Below are 18203 nucleotides of genomic sequence, written 5' to 3'. Positions count from 1 at the left end.
AATACTATAAAATGTTACTGAAATATTTTTTTATTGATTGTTCAAAACAGTACAAAGCTCTTGACATATCATATTTCATACATTAGATTCAAGTGGGTTATGAACTCCCATTTTTACCCCGTATGCAGATTGCAGAATCACATCGGTTACACATCAACATTTTTACATAATGCCATATTAGTAACTGTTGTATTCTATCCTCTACTATCCCCTATCCTCTACTATCCTATCCTCTACTATCCCCCCTCCCCTCCCATCTTCTCTCTCTACCCCATCTACTGCAATTCATTTCTGTTACTGAAATATTAATTTTTTTTTTTTTTTTTTTGGTACCAGGAATTGAACCAGAGGCATTCCACCACTGAGTCACATCCACGGTCCTATATTGTATTTTTTATTAGAGACAGGCTCTCACTGAGTTGCTTAGCACATTGCTCTTGCTGAGCTGGCTTTGAACTCGCCATCCTCTTGCCTCAGCCTCCTGAGCTGCTGTGATTACAGGTGCATGCCACTGCCCCCAGCTAAAATTTTTTAAAAATGAATGACACACCATGTTTAAGATCAGGAGACTAGATAGTATTAAGATTACTATATTCCCTTATGTGTTGAACATAAACCCCTTATCAGATACGTGGTTTTGAATATTTTTTCCCATTTTATAGCTTGTCACATCACTCTGTTGGTTGTTTGCTTTGTTGAAGCATTTTGATTGATGTCATGCCTTTGTCTATTTGTGGTTTTGTTGCCTGTGTTTGGGATCATATTAAAAAAAAAAAAATCAGGGCTGGGGATGTGGCTCAAGCGGTTGCGCGCTCGCCTGGCATGCCTGCGGCCCGGGTTCGATCCTCAGCACCACATACCAACAAAGATGTTGTGTCCGCCAAGAACTAAAAAAGAAAAAATAAATATTAAAAATTAAAAAAAAAAAATCATTGCTCAGACTAATGCCATGGAGTCCTCCCCCACTTTTTTCTAGTAGTTTTACAGCTTGAGGTCTTAACATTTAAGGTTTCTTGTTTTTTTCCTCCCCATCCCTCTCTGTTCTGGATTGACATCAGAGGCTCTTTACCACTGAGCTATAGTTGCTCCTTTCTGTTTTTTGAGATAAGGTCTCCATGACTTTCCCATGCCGACCTTGAACTTGTGATTCTCCTGCTTTAGCCTCACAAGTAGCTGGGATTACAGGGATGTGCCGTCACACTGACAATTGATGTATGTGTATGATAAATTGATAAATTGATGTATGTGTGTGGTATGAAAAGATAGCATAATTTTGTTTGTGGATTGTCTATTTTTACCAATGCTTAGTGAAGAGATTGCACTTTGTCCATTGTGTGTTATTGCCTACTTGTCAAATTTGTTGTTTACTGTCCATGTGTGGATTTATTTGGGGGTTTTCTATTCCATTTCATTGGTCTTTGTGTCTGTTCTTTACTGCAGTGCCATACTGTTGATTACTATGGCTTTGTTGTATATTTTGGAATCAGTATGATGCCTTGGCTTTGTTTTTGTTTAGGATGCCTTTGAGTATTTAGGATTTTTAAAAAGACTTCTGTGAAAAAATGTCATTGGAAGTTTTGAAAGGCTGCATTGATTCAGGAGATCACTTTGCACAATAATTTTAACATTTATTATTCCAAAAATTTATAAGTAACTGAAAAAACTCAGTTGTGAGAAAACAAAAAACCCAAATAACCTGAATAAAAAATGACTAACGGACTTGAATAGACATCTTTTCAAAGAAGACATATGAATAACTAATAGGTCTATGAAAAGCCCTCAACATCACTAGTCATGAGGGTAAGAAAGTAAAACCACAATGGGATATCACCCATACCTGTTATTTTGGGTATTATCAAAATGATAAAGGATGAACTTGGGCAGGGTGTGAACAACAGGGAACCCTGAACAGCACTGGTGGGACTGTAAATTGGTTTAGCCATCATAGAAAGAAATATGAAATTTCCTCCAAAAAAATCAAAAGTAGGGGCTGGGGATGTGGCTCAAGCGTTAGCGCACTTGCCTCACATGGGTGCAGCCCGGGTTTAATCCTCAACACCACATACAAAGTGTCTGCCGAAAACTAAAATGTAAATAAAAAAAAAAAATATATATATATATATATATATTTAAAAAAAAATATATATATATATATATTTAAATATATATATATTTAAAAAAATCAAAAGTAGAACTACTATATTAACTCTATAATCCCACTAATTGCTATACATCCAAAGGATGTGAAATCCTGATGTCAAAAAGAAATAACTATACTTTTGTGTTCATTGCAGCATTAACAATAGACAAGATGTGGAATCAGCATAAGTGTCCATCAGTAGATGAGTGGATAAAGAAAACCTGAGCCAGCAGTGGTGGTGCATGCTGTAATTCAGCTACTCGGGAGGCTGGGGCAGGAAGATCACAAGTTTGAGGCCAGTGCTGGTAATCTATTTAGACTCTGTTTCAGAAAATAAAAAGGGCTGGAAATATAGCTCAGTGGTAGAGAACCATTAGGTTCAGTGCTAAGTACTAGTAAGAAAATAGAGAAAGAAAGAATTTGAGGGATGTATTGGTGTATATATTTATTACACAGAACATATAAACATAAATATAATACAATATAAATATACATATGTATACATATACCACTGTCTTAAAAAAAAGAGAAGGAAATCATTATTTATGACAACATTGATGAGCCAATAGGACCTTTGTGTTAAGTGAAATAAGCTATATGTATACAAATACTGTACGATCTAGCTTACAGGTGGACTCTAAAAGTGTTTAACTCATAAAAGCAAAGAGAAGGTTATGAGGGGTTGTGGGAGAGGACAAAGTTGGATGATGTGGGTGAGAAGATATATCATTAGACTTAGGAGGAATAAGTTCAAAGGCTAGGTACAGTGGCAAGCATCTGTAGTCCCAGCGTCTTTGGAGGCTAAGGCAGGAATTTATTTATAGTTTGAGACTAGTCTGGGAAACAGCTAGACACTGTCTCGAAGAAAGAAAGAATGGGAATTTCAAGATCTATTTTATAACACTAGGTTACAAGTTAAAAACAACGCATTCTTGGGGAAAAAAATTAAACAAAGGCAATTAATGTTAAAATTCACAAATAGTGAAATTTTTTTATATGTGTTTGTGTATGTGTGTATGTGTATATGTTGCTGGGGACTGAACCCAGGGCCTTGTGCATACAAGGCAAACACTGTACCAACTGAGCTATATCCCCAGCCCACAAATAGCAAAATGTTAATTGAAAAAAAAAATAATACTCCCTAAATTGTTCTACAAATTTAACATAGTTCTTTGTTCTTTATCTTCCAGTGTTACTGAGGATTGAATCCTGGGACTCAAACATGCTAAGCAAGCTCTCTATAACTGAGCCACATCCTCAGCCCTTTTTATTTTCTTTTTGAGAAATTGCTGGGTTTGGCCTTTAATATTACATCTGCCTACTCACCCTCCCGAGTAGCTGGGATTGCAGATGCGCACCTGACCTCAGTACAATTCTTAACAAAATCTTACCTGTCTGTGGGTCCAGTGGTGTGTTCCCGTAATTCCAGCAGCTCGGGAGGCTGAGACAGTAGAATTAGAAGTTCAAAGCTAGACTCAGCAGTGGCAAGGTACAAAGCAACTCAGTGAGATCCTGTCTCTAAATACAGAATAGAGTTTGGGATATGGCTCAGTGGTTGAATGCCCATAGGTTCAATCCCCAGTACCCCCACTCCAAAAAATCCTACCTGTCTTTGCAGAAAATGATAATCTGGTCCCAAATTTTTTATGGGAACATAAAACAATTCCAAAAAGAATAAAAAGTTAAGAGAACACAGAGATCTTGAATTCAAAACTTAGCACACAGCTGCAGAAACCAAGACTGTCCAATAAGTATAAGGACAATCCAGAAACAGACTTGCACATTTACGGACAATTTGTTTTTGTGCAAGAGTATTCAAAGAGTTCAACTGGGGAAGGAATGCCCTTTCCAAATTGTGCTGAAACAACTTGCTGTTCACTTTGCAAAAGAATGAATGTGGACCTCACACCATATACAAAAATTAACGCAAAATGCATAACAGATCTATACATAAGAGCTAAAAGTATAGGCTGGGCATGGTGGCACCTGTATGTAGTCCCAGCGGCTCAGGAAGCTGAGACAGGAGGAACAAGAGTTCAAAGCCAGCCTCAGCAATGTCAAGGCGCTAAGCAATTCAGTGAGACCCTGTCTCTAAGTAAAATATAAAATAGGGCTGGGGATGTGGCTCAGTGGTTGAATGCCCCTGAGTTCAATTCTGGTTCCAAAAATAAAAAGTAGAAGGTATAAAAAAAATGGGCAAATTATTACAATCTTGGATTAAACAGTGATTTTTTTTTAGATATGACACCAAAAAAAGTACAACCAACATGAAAAAAGGTGAACTTGTATCAAAGTTTAGAAGTTTAGTTCTTCAAAGCACACTACCAGGAATTGAAAAGGCAACCAATAGAATGGAAGGTAAAGTTTACAAATCATCTAAGAAGGTAACATATAAAATACTCTCGCAAATCAGTAATAAAAAGGGCAGATAACACAATTTTTAAACGTGCAAAAGAGCCTGAATAGACATTTATCTAAAAAGTCATCAAGAAATATGTGAAGAAACGCTCAACATCTGTTATGGTTTGGATCTTCAATATCCACCAGTGGCCGTATGCAAAAGGCTTGGTCCCCAGCCTGTGCTGCTGGTGGGAGGTGGAACTCTTAGGAGGCGGGGTTTAGGGGAAGGAATTTAGGTCATTTGCGTGTGCCCTTGAAAAGGACATTGGGACCTTAGCCTGTTCCTGTCTGTGTCTTTGCTTCCTGGATGCCATGAGGTGAGCACTTTGCTCCACCAAGTTCCCCCTGCCGTCATGTTCTGCCTTGGTACCAGCCGAAAACAATGGCACCCAATAGCCATGAAACTGTGAGCCAAGGTATTTGGCCACAAAGACAGAAAGCTAATCACATCAGTAGCCATCAGAGAAATTCGAATCATAATGACAGTGAGGCCCAGTTAAAACTGGGACTTTCAATCACTCCTGAGATAAATGCAGATTGATCGAAATGCTTGGAAAAAGGGGAGGGGCATGGGGGCAGGAAGGATGGTAGAGTGAGATGAACTTATTACTCTAGGTGCATGTATGACTGCACATGTGGTGCGATTCTACACTGTGTACAACCAGAGGAATGAAAAAAATTGTGCTCCATTTGTGTCCGTCTGCTCTCATGAACTAACTAGAACAAATTTTAAAATGCTTTGAAAAACATTCTGGACATTCTCAAAAGGCTAACTAGAGAGGCACCATAGTAGGTGAATGGGTTAATAAGTTGTCTCAGGATTGGGTTTGCTGTAAAAGCCTGTTGGGCTGGGTCTCACATTGATTCCCTGTCTCTTGCCACTTAATAACCTGCAGCACCTGGATTCCAACAGCTACAAGAACTCTTGACCTTGTATCATAACTGTGAGCCAAAATAAACCTGATTATAGTTTGTGCAGTCTGTGGTATTTTTTTATTATCAGCAGAAAATGTAACAAAGATAATATATAAATTATGAAGTATAAAACATTAAAATCTTTGACCCAAACATGTAGAATACTACCAATCACTTGAATTTGCCTTCTTGTTTCTCCATACCATGCTTCCTACTCTTTGCCATATTGCATTGATTTTTTTTTTATAAAGAGTAATCTTATTATAAATGTCACACATAACATTGTTTAATTGTATTTATGAGTTAAATATAGTTTTCTAATAATTGTTTTTCATAAATATTTCCAAAACTTATCCATGTGGTTGTATATAGTAATAATTGATTCATTTTCACGGCATTGTACTGATCCACTGGATTAATATACCAAAGTTTGTTTATCTGATTGTATCTAAAGTTTGTTTGCATAATGTGCAGTTCTTTTTTGTTGTTGTTGTTGTTGTTATTATTGCTGCTTTTGAACTGTTTTATTTGTTTTGATTTTTGCCCTTTATAGTAATGGGGATTGAACCTAGGGGCATTCTGCCTCTGAGCTACCCCCCATCCCTTTTTATTTTTTGAGACAGGGTCTTGCTAAGTTGCCCAGGCTGACCTCCAACTCATGATTCTCCTGCCTCAGCTTCCTGAGTTGCTGGGATTACAGGTGTGCAACACCACTCCCAACTGAACATTTTTGTGTTAAGGTACATAAGTATAAGCTTTTGTTGTGGGTTGTTGGGTATCAATAAGGTATACAGTGCTCAACTTTTTAAGATAGCCAAATTGTTTTCTGAATTAGTTTTTCTCCAGTTCACACCGTAAAAAACAATGTGTAAGAATTACCACTGGGGGCTGGGGATGTGGCTCAAGCGGTAGTGCACTCGCCTAGCGTGCGTGCGGCCCGGGTTGGATCCTCAGCACCACATACAAACGAAGATGTTGTGTCCGCCGAGAACTAAGAAAAAATAAATAAATATTAAAATTCTCTCTCTCTGTCCTCGCCCCTCTCTCACTCTCTCTTTAAAGAATCTCTTTTAAGAATTACCACTGATCCATACCCTCTTGAGCTTCAGTATTAACCGTATTGGGTTTTACCAGTTTACCTATTTGGATATAGAATTATATCGGTCTTAATTTGCCTTTCCCTAGTTCATGGCATGTCTTCATTTATTTTTTGTCTATATATGTTTCTATTTCTATAAAACTTTCTGCTATGTCTTGTTCATTTTATCTTGAGTTGTCTTTTCTCATTATTTGATTGGTTAGCAAACAGATTAACCCAAGGCCTAGCACATGCTAGAAAAGCTCTGGACTACATCCCCAGCCCTTTTTATTTTATTTTGAGACAGGTCTTACTGAGTTGCCAATTCTGGCCTCAAACTTTTGACCCTCCTGTTTCAGCCTACTGTGTTGCTGGGATTTCAGGCAAGCACCACCACACCCCCTCACCCCACCCTAGGACTCACACATTAGGCAAGTACTTTACCACTGAGCAACCCCCCACTCCCAGCTCTCTCATTTATTTTTTATTTTATTTTATTTTTTTTTAAAGAGAGAGTGAGAGAATCTTTTTAATATTTATTTTTTTTTTTAGTTCTCGGCGGACACAACATCTTTGTTGGTATGTGGTGCTGAGGATCAAACCCGGGCGGCACGCATGCCAGGCGAGCGCGCTACCGCTTGAGCCACATCCCCAGCCCTCTCATTTATTTTTAAACAATACTTAATGAACAGGAATTACAGGTATCTCTGTGCATTTTTGGTTTCTCTTTGCTCTTCCTAACTTCAGTATTGTCAAATTTATTCTCTATCTCTCTTCCTCTCAATGCTTGTTTTTCTTACCATATGATGACCTGTGAAGTACAGAAGCACTTACTGATCTGGTTTATCTTAGGTTATGTTGCTATATATCATGGCTGTGCAATGACAAAAATATATAGTAATGCAGAATGTCTGCTTAACTTATAGTTAGGCCAAAGTTCACAAACAATGTGAAAAAACTAATCATTAATGTGTTTATAATTGATAGTTGATCAAATTTAGGGTATTGAGGAGAGAGGTAATTCACTTGGAAAATTTTGTGCAGGAGATTGCTTACAGAAGATAGTAAAACTGCCAGTAAAAGCATAGGGAATGTAAATATTGGTAACTGTTACATAACATTTAGTAAAATTCTGCTTATTTCTGGGAGAATAAAAAGCAACTAGTTGGTCTAATTTTGTGCATCACCAGAATTTCTGATTCTTTTCAGCCAGCTTAAATCCTTTGCTGTCACATAAGGCACATTTTCAGAGATCTTTGGAATCAGGATACTTTTCCTGTGGTACTTGGTGTAAAAGATAAATTTCCTATATTTTTTTCTTCAAGTTTAAGAGGTTTGTCTTAATCATCTAAGAATTCATTTTAGCATGTAGAAAGAGGCAGGGATCTAGTTTCATTTTTCCCCTTAGGTGTGCAATTGTTTTGCTGTATTCTGTTTGTTTTTGTTTTGATATCGGGAATTGAATCCAGGGGTGCTTTAGCCCTGAGCTACGTCCCAGCCCTTCTTTGAGACAGTATCTCACTAGATAGCTGAGGACCTTGCTAAATTAATGTAGTCCAGAAGACCCCTACCACAATCATAACAAGTTTCTCTCCTTGTAAGCAAGATTATTAAACCAAAAACAAAACTTGTAGAGAACTCATTGTGGATTGAAGCTTTCTCTTTTTTGTAAAAGCTTTCCCTTTCTATTTTCCTTGGTAGAAATTTGTGAAACCTCTGTCCAATCGAAGAATATGGAACAAAGGGTCGCTGTTATGTAACCACCCCCTAAGTATAAATGTCAAAGAATTTCCAGACTCTGGGTCCATAGATTTTTTTGGCAGCAGCCCCACTGGAACACTGCAGCATAATTAAGCCTGCTTCTTGAAAATTCCTTGGGTATCCAGCTGCTGGGTTTCTGTTCTCTCGATTAAAAGGCTCAGGGGTCACTCCAGGTAAACTGGGCTAACCGGGCTGCACGAAATAACCACACAAGAGACACAAATACCTTTTTCTTTGGGGTTGCTATGACGGCTCCTCTGACCTTAAGGGTCCGAAGGAAGAGAGTGAGCGAGAGCACGCGCTGACCCCTTTTATTGAGGAGAAGCTATTTAAATGAGGCAAGGGGTCAGGTTTCAGGGGGCTGAGTCTATCTTCATGATGTCCACTGTCAGCAGTTGACTGACACCTGGGTAGGCCACACCCAAGGGCAGAGTAAGGGGAGGGGACACACACAAGGCACTTCCATGGAAGATTCTATCCTAAACAGGGCAAGGGGTTATGTTACAAAGGGACAGGTGAGCCTAGCTCCACCCATGGGGCTGTAGCAAGACACACCCATGCACCCTCGAACCCAAGAAGGGTGGGGGAAGCTCTGCCACATTTCTGTGACTGAGCGCCTCAGCACCCAGCTGGGGAGTATGACTCAGTCACGTGCAAGGTTGGTCTCCCACATCCAGCCCTATCTGTCCTGCATCAGAATGACTGAGGCTGGCTGCAAATTTGTGGTCCTCCCACCTTAGCCTTCTGAGTTGCTGGGATTACAGATGTGTGCCACTGATTCAGCTTCACCATTCATTTAAATTTTAAAAACATAAAGTAATATTAATTAATTTTTTATCTGCTGAATATTAATATTACCCATCCTTTTACCTTTTAACATTTTTATCAGTTTGCTTTTTTAGCTGTCTTTTGTAAACAATATGAATACTTTAACCTCATGTTTTTTAGTAGAATTTAACCCATTTACATTTATTAGAAATGACAAAATCTTTATCTTTGATTTCTATGCCTTCTGAGTTTTATTCACTGTTATTGTTTTACTTTTTTCAATTGTTCTTATGTTATTTTCTCTATTATTTAATACAATAGTGACATTTATGTATTTATACATTCATTTATTTGTTTATAAAGGCATAGACAACTGTTTATTTAGGAAAGTAGATCTATATTCAAGTGAGAATGAGGGCAGTCTCAGGATATGCCTTTAGGGTAAAGCAAGGAGTAGATATTCAAGAGAGAATGTTTGCTCTCTCCAAAGGGGGAGAGAGCAACTCTATAACTCAGTGTTATAGAGATAGTCGTTGAGGTCACTGTGATGACCCCAACACTAGAGGTGGATGTAGAGTGGAGCTACACAATATCATGCCAGTTTTCCCTGGACTTGAGCATTTTCCTGTGTTACAAGGGTGTGGGCAAGGGCATGTGGATCGGGAGGTGGGCAATTTTTCCCAGATACTTTTGCATCTCAGTGGTTCATGGGTGTTTCCTTTGAGACTCAGTATCTTTTTCTTTATTCCCAAATTCCTATCCCATTCATACCTCTCAGACATTTATCCCTTTATCTTAAGGGTTTTTGAGGGTGAAGATTTATTTACTATGGGAACTTGAGACTGGCATGGGACAATGACCCTGCTTAGTGTAAAATGTTTCATTTTGACTTATCTAAAGGAGGTAGACATTGCTCTCAGCTATGTGGATGGATTGGAATTCTTGGGTTGCCATCCACTTAAAGTAGAATTTATAATCTGGAAGATATAAACCCTGTCTCTAAGTAAGAATAAAAAGGGTTGTAGCTCAGTGATAGAGTGCCTGTGGGTTCAATCACCAGTGTGAGGCAGGGGGAGATTTCCTAAAAGCATTCTTTGAGAGCATTTCGCTGATGATTGGGGTCAAGAGTGAAACAGTATCATCTGATTGTATCCTTATCTGAAGTAAAGAAAGCTACCTTTTCCTTATTTTCAACCTTATCCTTTTTTGCATCTTTGTTCATTTAATTTAGAATTTTCTGCCCCAGATTTTACCTTACTTTTATATTACATACACATTCAAGAATAACTTTGGATTATGTTTAATTCTGCTGTAGAGCCAAGTCTACAATTATTTTGTTATATGTTTTAAGTCGCTTCAGAGCAAACTATCAGATTTTCTTTTTCTTAAATGTTGTACATAATAAGAAAGCACACAAATTCTCATTGTGTTTGATAATTTTCACAAACTGAACACATTCATAAAACCTGCACCTATATCAACAAACAAATTTTCCCCAAACTTAAAGAGGTCTAGCCGGTTCTCTTTCTGGTCGATATTCACTTTGATTTTTTTTTTTTTTTTTAACACATACAGTAATTGTTCTTGATCTTTGTTAAGATGAAATTGGACAGTGCACACTGGTCTAGCTCATTTAAACTCTAGGCTTTTGCAACTCATACTATTGTATATAATGAAAGAGCAGTTATTGTTAATTATACTTCACTGTGCAACTATCCTATACATCAGTATTCCAGTGTGCTACTGATTGGCATGTGGATTCTTTCTATTTATGGGGTGTTATAATGTTGCTAAAGAAAACTCATACTTGGGCTGGGGATGTGGCTCAAGCGGTAGCGCGCTCGCCTGGCATGTGTGCGGCCTGGGTTCGATCCTCAGCACCACATACAAACAAAGATGTTGTGTCTGCCAAAAAAAAAAAAAAACTAGAAAATAAATATTAAAAAATTCTCTCTCTCTCTCTCTCTCTCTCAAAAAAAAAAAAAAGAAAAAGAAAACTCATACTTGTTTTTTGGACTGTAAATAAATATTGAAATTATTTTTTTATTTTCATTGACAGATGAAAATATAATTAATTAAATCTGTAGAGATAGTCTTTTAACACTATTTTTAATATTGTAAATAAACTTAGTGGAGAAATGCATTTAAATATGATATCTTAAATTCTAGGATATGAAAGATGGCAAGTCCAGATAGAAGTAAACGGAAAATATTAAAAGCCAAAAAAACAATGCCTACAAGTTGCCGGAAGCAAGTAGAGATCTTGAATAAGTCTAAGAATGTCGAAGCTCTGAGAACAGCAGAAATTGGGAGTAATGTTCCGAGTGGTAGTCAGAATTTAAGTACTGGGGTTATAACTAGCAAGTGTAAACATTCTGAAAATGTTGATTCCTCACTCAATTCTAACAAAAATTCAGTGTTCTCACAGAAAAGTATAGTGGTTCCTAAGAATATAGTAAAACCAGTAGAAGAAATTGTTGATTCAAAAACAAGACTGGATCATATTGATGAACAAGTTATGTGTCATTACCAAAAGCCAAGAAGAACATTAGATTCTCCCAGCAAATTGTTTATACAAAGGGCAGAAGATTCCCAGAACACTTCTGAAACTCATCTTGAATATCAGACAAAAGTAAAAGGATCTTTTTTTGAACTGGAAGAGAATTATAATCTAAAACCTATTTGCTGCCCGCCCGACGTATTGAATGATAAGAGAATCGATAAGATGGTTTCCAATTTAGAAGGAAACTCCAATTCAGAGTCACTTGATAAGAAGCAAAATGACATTTTAAGTCCAAACTCACATTTTCTGCCTGTTGAGAAAACATCTTGCATGGTAAATTTAGTTAATTCCTCCAGCTGTATTGCTAACATTTTGAAAACAGAAGAATCCAGTAGAACCTGTCGTTCCAGCATTTCATATTGTGAAAGTACAGACTCAAAGTGGGAGTCATTACTCGACACTGATGGTAATAACAGTAAGTGTATATTTTTGCCTCTTTTATAGAAATTAATTTTTCTTTGGGGATTTTAAAACCTCAAATATACAAGTAGGTGAGTTTGTATAGACTATATTTAAAGAAAAAGTAAATGATGATTATAATTATTTCAGAGTAACGTGTTTATGAACTCTTTTTGGTGGGGAGGAGGAAGAGTATTGTGAAAAGAGACTTTCAACAAATCTAGCTGTGCCGTTGCCAATTGGCTTTATTTCCAGTTCTTGAATTAGGCAGCAGTCAGGACCAAAAATGTTTCAAGAAGCTCTTTCCCACTACACAACAGGTTGTATTTATAGCCAAATAAAAGGGAGCAACATAGAGAAAATGAAGTGAGGTGCAAGAGACAGCCTGATCTGATTGGCTGTAGCTCATGTCCAGTTTTCATCAGGTGGCCCCTTGTGCTTTCCAGACAGGTACTTTTTACATGAGTATTCAACACATCAAGTTAGGTTGTAATTCACTGCACATCCAAAAATGTTCAGGCCGTCTTAACTACACAAGTGGCTTTAGACCAAAGTTGATTCATTTTAGCTGTATATAAAGGAAGTTATTTTTGCTGGGCATGTTCTGCTGGGCGAGTTGGCTCAAGCCTGTAATCCCAGCAGTTTGGGAGACTGAGACAGGAGGATTGCAAGTTCAAAGCCAGCCTCAGCAATAGCGAGGCACTAAGCAACTCAATGAGACACTGTATCTAAACAAAATATAAAATAGGGCTGGGGATGTGGCTCAGTGGTCAAGTGCCTGTGAGTTCAATCTCTGGTACCAAAAAAAAAAAGGAAGTTATTCCTGACAAGGAAGGAATCATTTTCCTGAGAGAGCAAACAATCTCAAAATGTGGCTTATGGCAGTTCTTTGGTTCATTTCAATCATGTCTCTTGTTATTTTGAAGTTTTGTTTATTAGAAAGAGTGGATTTTCAAAATTGTTGGTGAACTCATTTCCTTCCATGGACTTGGCCTGTGAATTACATGGTAGGTAAAAGATGATAGATAATGTCATATACACACATACATATATATCCTTGTGTCTGTGTGTGGAGAGAGGAGAGAAACACCAAATAGTTAACAAATGAAGTCCTAAGTTGTAAAATTATTCAAACAGCAAAAGTAAACTTGAATGTTTATGTTGGTTGTTGAAATAGAAGAAAATACTTATAGAATTTTGAGATTTTTTTTCTAGTCTACAGAGTAATAATTTAAAGGATGAATTTAAAATTGTTTAAAAATGATAGGTTCACCTGTTAAAAAATATATAGCATTAATTAATTGTAAAAGTAATGTAGGATCACTGAATTAGCTAAGCAAAGGATTAAATGATGTAGTTTGACTGGTTTTTGTTGGTATATGTGTATATGTATATGTATATGTAATAAGTCTGGAGTGGGAGTGTATCTGAGATCAGAACCATACTTTATCAAAATAGTCTTTTTTTTTAACAAGTTTGTGGGAACATTTTTATGCATCAAATTTTCTTAAAAATTTTTTTACATTTTAGTTTTTCCATTTGCTTAGAGTGTCCCCAAATTAGGGATTCCCATTTTCTTCTCAAGAAAGAATATTTTTATTTCTAATCTTTCCATCTCCTCAAGGCCATAATCAAAAGAAGAGGACGCTTTCAGAAAACAAAGAAAATGTTAAACGCATGAAAACTTCAGAGCCAATTAATGAAGACATTTGTGTAGCTCTGGAAAAGCAAACAGCAGTACTGGAACAGGTAAGTCAACCTTACAGTCAGATGCGTGTGAGTCTGACGTTGAGCAATCTTGAACTCTGCCAAATGACGGGAGCTTTTCTGCTGGTTATGGGTTCCTTAGTGGCAGGTGGCTGTTTGTAGACTTCATCATAATTGCTCAGTTTAGATTCAGACTGTCCAGAGTCCATTGCAGAGTTCTTCTGAATTCAGGTTCACTTACTCACATTCCCACAGTAACATGGATGTGCTGCTGCAGTATCTGACCTGCTGCTCTCATTTCTCCCCATTTCATCTCATTGTTTTGTGGCCTCCACACATGTCTGCTCAGCTCTGAAATGAGGTTTATTGAACTCCAATTCTGTGGCTGTAATGAGATCCTGTTTTGATGATCCGGCTTTGCTTTTCCACCATCACTGGCATCGTATCACTATCAGAAAGTATGTGGTAGAGCACATGTTTCAGCCACAGTGGGCCAGAATCTTCCACACCAAGTGATCGGTGTGTTTCAGGGGAAAAAAAATATATATATATCTATCAATAGTGTGTATATATATATATATATATAGATGATATAGATATAGATATAGATATATCAATAAGCACTACTGCATTGTAAAACAGACCATTACAATTATATAGCTATATGTCCTAGGACCACGTATTACCTATTAAAGGAAAACTTTTTTAAAAGATTGATGCAGAACCAGCTTCAAAGGTAAATTAGCAGTTTTCCTCTTTCTATCTCCTATTTTCTTCCAAGAAGATCAAAGTAGACACTAATTTAAAAAAGTATGTAATAGCTGGGCAAGGTGGTCCACTCCTATAATCCCAGCTATTGGGAGTCTGATGCAGGAGGATCACAAGTTTGAGGCCAATGTAGACAACTTAGCAAGACCATGGATATACCTTAGTATTAAAGCACTTCTGGGCTCAAGCCCCAGGATCACCAAAAGGAAAATAAAAGGTAATTGTTCTATTGCTGGCAGAGAAGGGGCAATCAAACCTAAGGACCATGTTATCAGGAAGAAGACTGAGGCTGCATTCAGAAACAAAGTGTGAATGGACAAAATGTATCCTAGACTTTGGACATTTTAATTTCACTGGCATAGAGCTGTCAGTACCATTGTCTACTTCACAAAAGGGTTCTTCTCAGTGAGTTGAAGGCATCAAGTTTCTTTGCATTCTCCAGAGACAACTTGGATTTCGCAGTCCTTTTTTCCTATGTCAAAACAGCTAGCTTTCCCCTCGTGTTATTCCTGTCCAGACATTTCTCTCTCTAAGCCTGTCTCTGTTTATCTTGTTTGAATCTCATAGATACAAGGCCCTCCCATGCTGACAGTCTTTTTCCCTGTTGAGTCCTAGAGCTGTTGTCTCCTGAGATCTAGGAAGGATCGGGACCCCGCTGACTCCATTAGGTTAGAGGCTTGGAAGGTTTTTCCTCCACAGTCGAGGTTATTCACTCTAACTACCCTCTTAAAAAAAGTGAGCGCAGATTGTAAATTTAGATTTTCTACAAACTTGTGGCCAATTTGGTTGCCACCTGCAAACTGCAGGTAGGCCTTCCACCAGATTCCATAATGGTACATACATTACCATTGGTAAAACACATTTAATAGGCATTTTATGGGGCTGGGGATGTGGCTCAAGCGGTAGCGCGCTCGCCTGGCAAGCGTGCGGCCCGGGTTCGATCCTCAGCACCACATACAAACAAAGATGTTGTGTCTGCCGAGAACTAAAAAATAAATATTAAAAATTCTCTCTCTCTCTCTCCTCTCTCACTCTCTCTTTAAAAAAAAAAAAATAGGCATTTTATGGAATCCATTGTGCCTCTGTACAATAAACCTCATCACCAAGTGAGGACAAAAGTCCAATTACTCCTTAGTGGGCAAGTCATCAAGTTTAAGGGTCTCCCTCAGATAGAGGTTTTTTGAGCTCATTTATAGTTGAAGATCATTGTTTTTGCCTACTGTTTTCTCAGATGTAGCCAGTATGAATCATTGGTGGTGCCTGTTAATTGTACAATTTTCTAAGCCTCTTTCCTGGAGATTCTATTTGGATTCAGGATGAGGCCAAGTAGTTGTGATTTAAACATATGTTCCATTTGATTATTCCTTTCTAAGGAAGTTTTTCAGAAACACATGTTCAAAGCATTTAGATATGTTTCTCTTAAGATTTATCTGAGCATGACCTTCACATATTACCCCAGCCAGTGAACTGGCAAGCACCCAGTAACCCACACATGGGTAGCAGGTAAAGGCTGTCAGTAAAAATAGTATGTGTTTCTGAGAATTTTTTTTTACAATAATATTTTGAGTGATATATGTGTAGATATATATATACATACATATGTATGTGTACGTGTGTGTGTGTGTGTGTGTGTGTGTGTGTGTTTAATAAGCACTACGGCAAAGACCAAGTAGACATAGACAATGTTGAATAATGAAAACAATTGAAAATGAAAAGGAAAAATCTTGGGAATAATCAAATAAAATTAGACTAAAACTGATCATCAGGTGATATCAATATAAAAGAATTCAACATGTGAACTATGCATTTCAGTTGAGCACCATGTAGCAAGATATAATTATTGCTAATAAACACCTTAAATGTATCATGACTGGTGTCTTTATTAAAAGAGACTACTTAACTTTGTTATGAAATTTGTTTACAGGAGAATATACACTGAAAAACTATAGTGTTTGTGAATGTATGGCTCAGCAGAACTGTGCTGATCAGTGGCCATTGAGATTAATCATGCGTCCTGAAAATAGGCCAATCTGTTTTGTTTTAGGCCAATCTATTTTGTTTTTTGGTTTAAAGTGCAGATTATATAAAGTGCATTAATCTTTCATGTAATAGCTACTACAAAGTGTTAGAATAGCATTCATTTTTCCAGATAGTGTGAGTCATTGCATATTTGTCCCTGGCTTTTTTCCATTTTAACATAACAAAGCTACCCCTAAAACACTGTGGAAATAATGGTGAATTTCTTGCATATTTATTTCTCTCATTTCAATATGGAACTATTTCACATGTTATCTTATTTTGTTTGTATAAAATCCTTTAAGTATTCCTCATTCAGCAAACATTTTTCTATGTCCTCTATCCATTTTGGACAGAGAAAACAAAGCCCAGAGGTGTTGTGACTTGTCAAAGACCATATGGCTTGTTTCAAACTTGGGCAATTTGTTCTGTATCTACCGTAGACCACCCAACCATTTTCATCAGGCTCTGGTTTTCGGATAAGTAGAGCTGCTTTTTATGGACTACGAATTTGTAAGTTTGATAATTAAAAATCTAAATGGAGCTGGGTGCTGAGGCAGGAAGATCTTGAGTTCAGAGCCAGCCTCAGCAAAAGCGAGGCGCCAAGAAACTCGGTGAGACTGAGGACTCGGGATGTAGCTTCATGTTCAAGTGCCCCTGAGTTCAATTCTTGGTCCCCCCAACCTCCGAAAAAGTGTGTGTGTGTGTGTATGTGTGTAATATAGCTCTGTAATTGTTTCTATAATGGATATTATAGAATAATAGTCAACTGGAACTACAAGAAGCAATTTGAGAATAAATTTAATTTCTAACATCTTTATATATTGTATATGGTATTTTTTTATTCTAATTATACATGACACTAGAGTGCTGGATATGTTCTATTGAGCTTAATATTCAAGTTTTATATAACTTATTGCTACAGTAATATAAATGGAAACATTAAAAAGTATCTTAGTTAATCCAGAAAAAGAGCAAAGCTATTTTTAAAAAGTAAAAAAGTTATTTGAAATTTGAAATCTGGGATGTTTTTGTTTTTATTTTAAAATTCTAGGTCAGACATTTGATTCGTCATGAGATCTGTAGTGTAAATCACAAACTATTTGATAAAAAACTGAAAGAATTGAATGAACGCATTGGGAAGATGCAGTGCAGGAATAAGCATGAAGCAACAGCTGATGAACTCTTCGTAAGTTTGATTTCATTTGAGTCCTTTTAAAACAGTGAAATTTAGTGCTCTTATGTGTTAGAAAAGGCAAACAGTGAAGGAAGAAGACCCAAGTTTGATTCCTGGCCACAAGCCTATTTAATAAGACTATGGCATAGAAAAGACAAGAACTTAATACTTTTCAGCAGTATTGGCCTTGGAGAAGTACTCAGAGCCATCAACATCCTAGGTTGCTTTATGGCTTAGTTCTTAGGCACTGTTTCTTTTCATTTTAAGTTTGTTTTGTGTTAGAGCTAAACAGCCTATTTCAACCTCTTGGAATCCCCCCTCCCCAGGGTCACTTGCTGATTGGTGTTTTTATCAGCATCAGTTTTATAGTGGACCAATTAAAAGACTGATTGTTGGGAGTCGCCCTGGCTCCAAAGACTAACTTCCTCATCCCCCCCAGAAGAGCCGCCCAATGGTGAGCCCTGCTGACTCACATGATCCTTAGCCACCAATCAGAAAGCACCCCATGCCA

The 18203-nt window shown here is 37.3% G+C and overlaps 2 protein-coding genes across 5 annotated transcripts in view; one reads left to right on the top strand and one right to left on the bottom strand.

The window, feature by feature from the left end:
• Positions 1-365: 365 nt before the first annotated feature.
• Emp2 (epithelial membrane protein 2) overlaps positions 366-18203 on the bottom strand; it is a 92917-nt gene continuing 75079 nt past the window's right edge. The window contains exons 6-8 of one of the 2 annotated variants that reach the window (XR_013344267.1): positions 6335-6446; positions 3532-3658; positions 366-887 (exon numbers count right to left, since the gene is read on the bottom strand). Coding sequence is in view for 1 of the 2 variants with exons in the window: in XM_077802353.1 (XP_077658479.1) it covers positions 6377-6446 (70 nt within the window). In the remaining variant the exon portion in view is untranslated. The remainder of the gene's footprint in view (positions 888-3531; positions 3659-6334; positions 6447-18203) is intronic. The other variant, XM_077802353.1, reaches the window with a different exon arrangement.
• The window catches only part of Atf7ip2 (activating transcription factor 7 interacting protein 2), a 30704-nt gene continuing 23742 nt past the window's right edge, over positions 11242-18203 (top strand). For 2 of the 3 annotated variants that reach the window (XM_026380023.2, XM_026380024.2), the window contains exons 1-3: positions 11242-12040; positions 13649-13773; positions 17570-17704. In XM_026380023.2, the coding sequence (XP_026235808.2) occupies positions 11242-12040; positions 13649-13773; positions 17570-17704 (1059 nt within the window). The remainder of the gene's footprint in view (positions 12041-13648; positions 13774-17569; positions 17705-18203) is intronic. The other variant, XM_026380025.2, reaches the window with a different exon arrangement.

The sequence above is a fragment of the Urocitellus parryii genome, chromosome 9 (assembly GCF_045843805.1).
Source record: "Urocitellus parryii isolate mUroPar1 chromosome 9, mUroPar1.hap1, whole genome shotgun sequence".
NCBI lineage: Eukaryota > Metazoa > Chordata > Mammalia > Rodentia > Sciuridae > Urocitellus > Urocitellus parryii.
The sequence above is the reverse complement of the archived record's forward strand: the minus strand, read 5'-3'. Positions and strand labels throughout refer to the sequence as shown.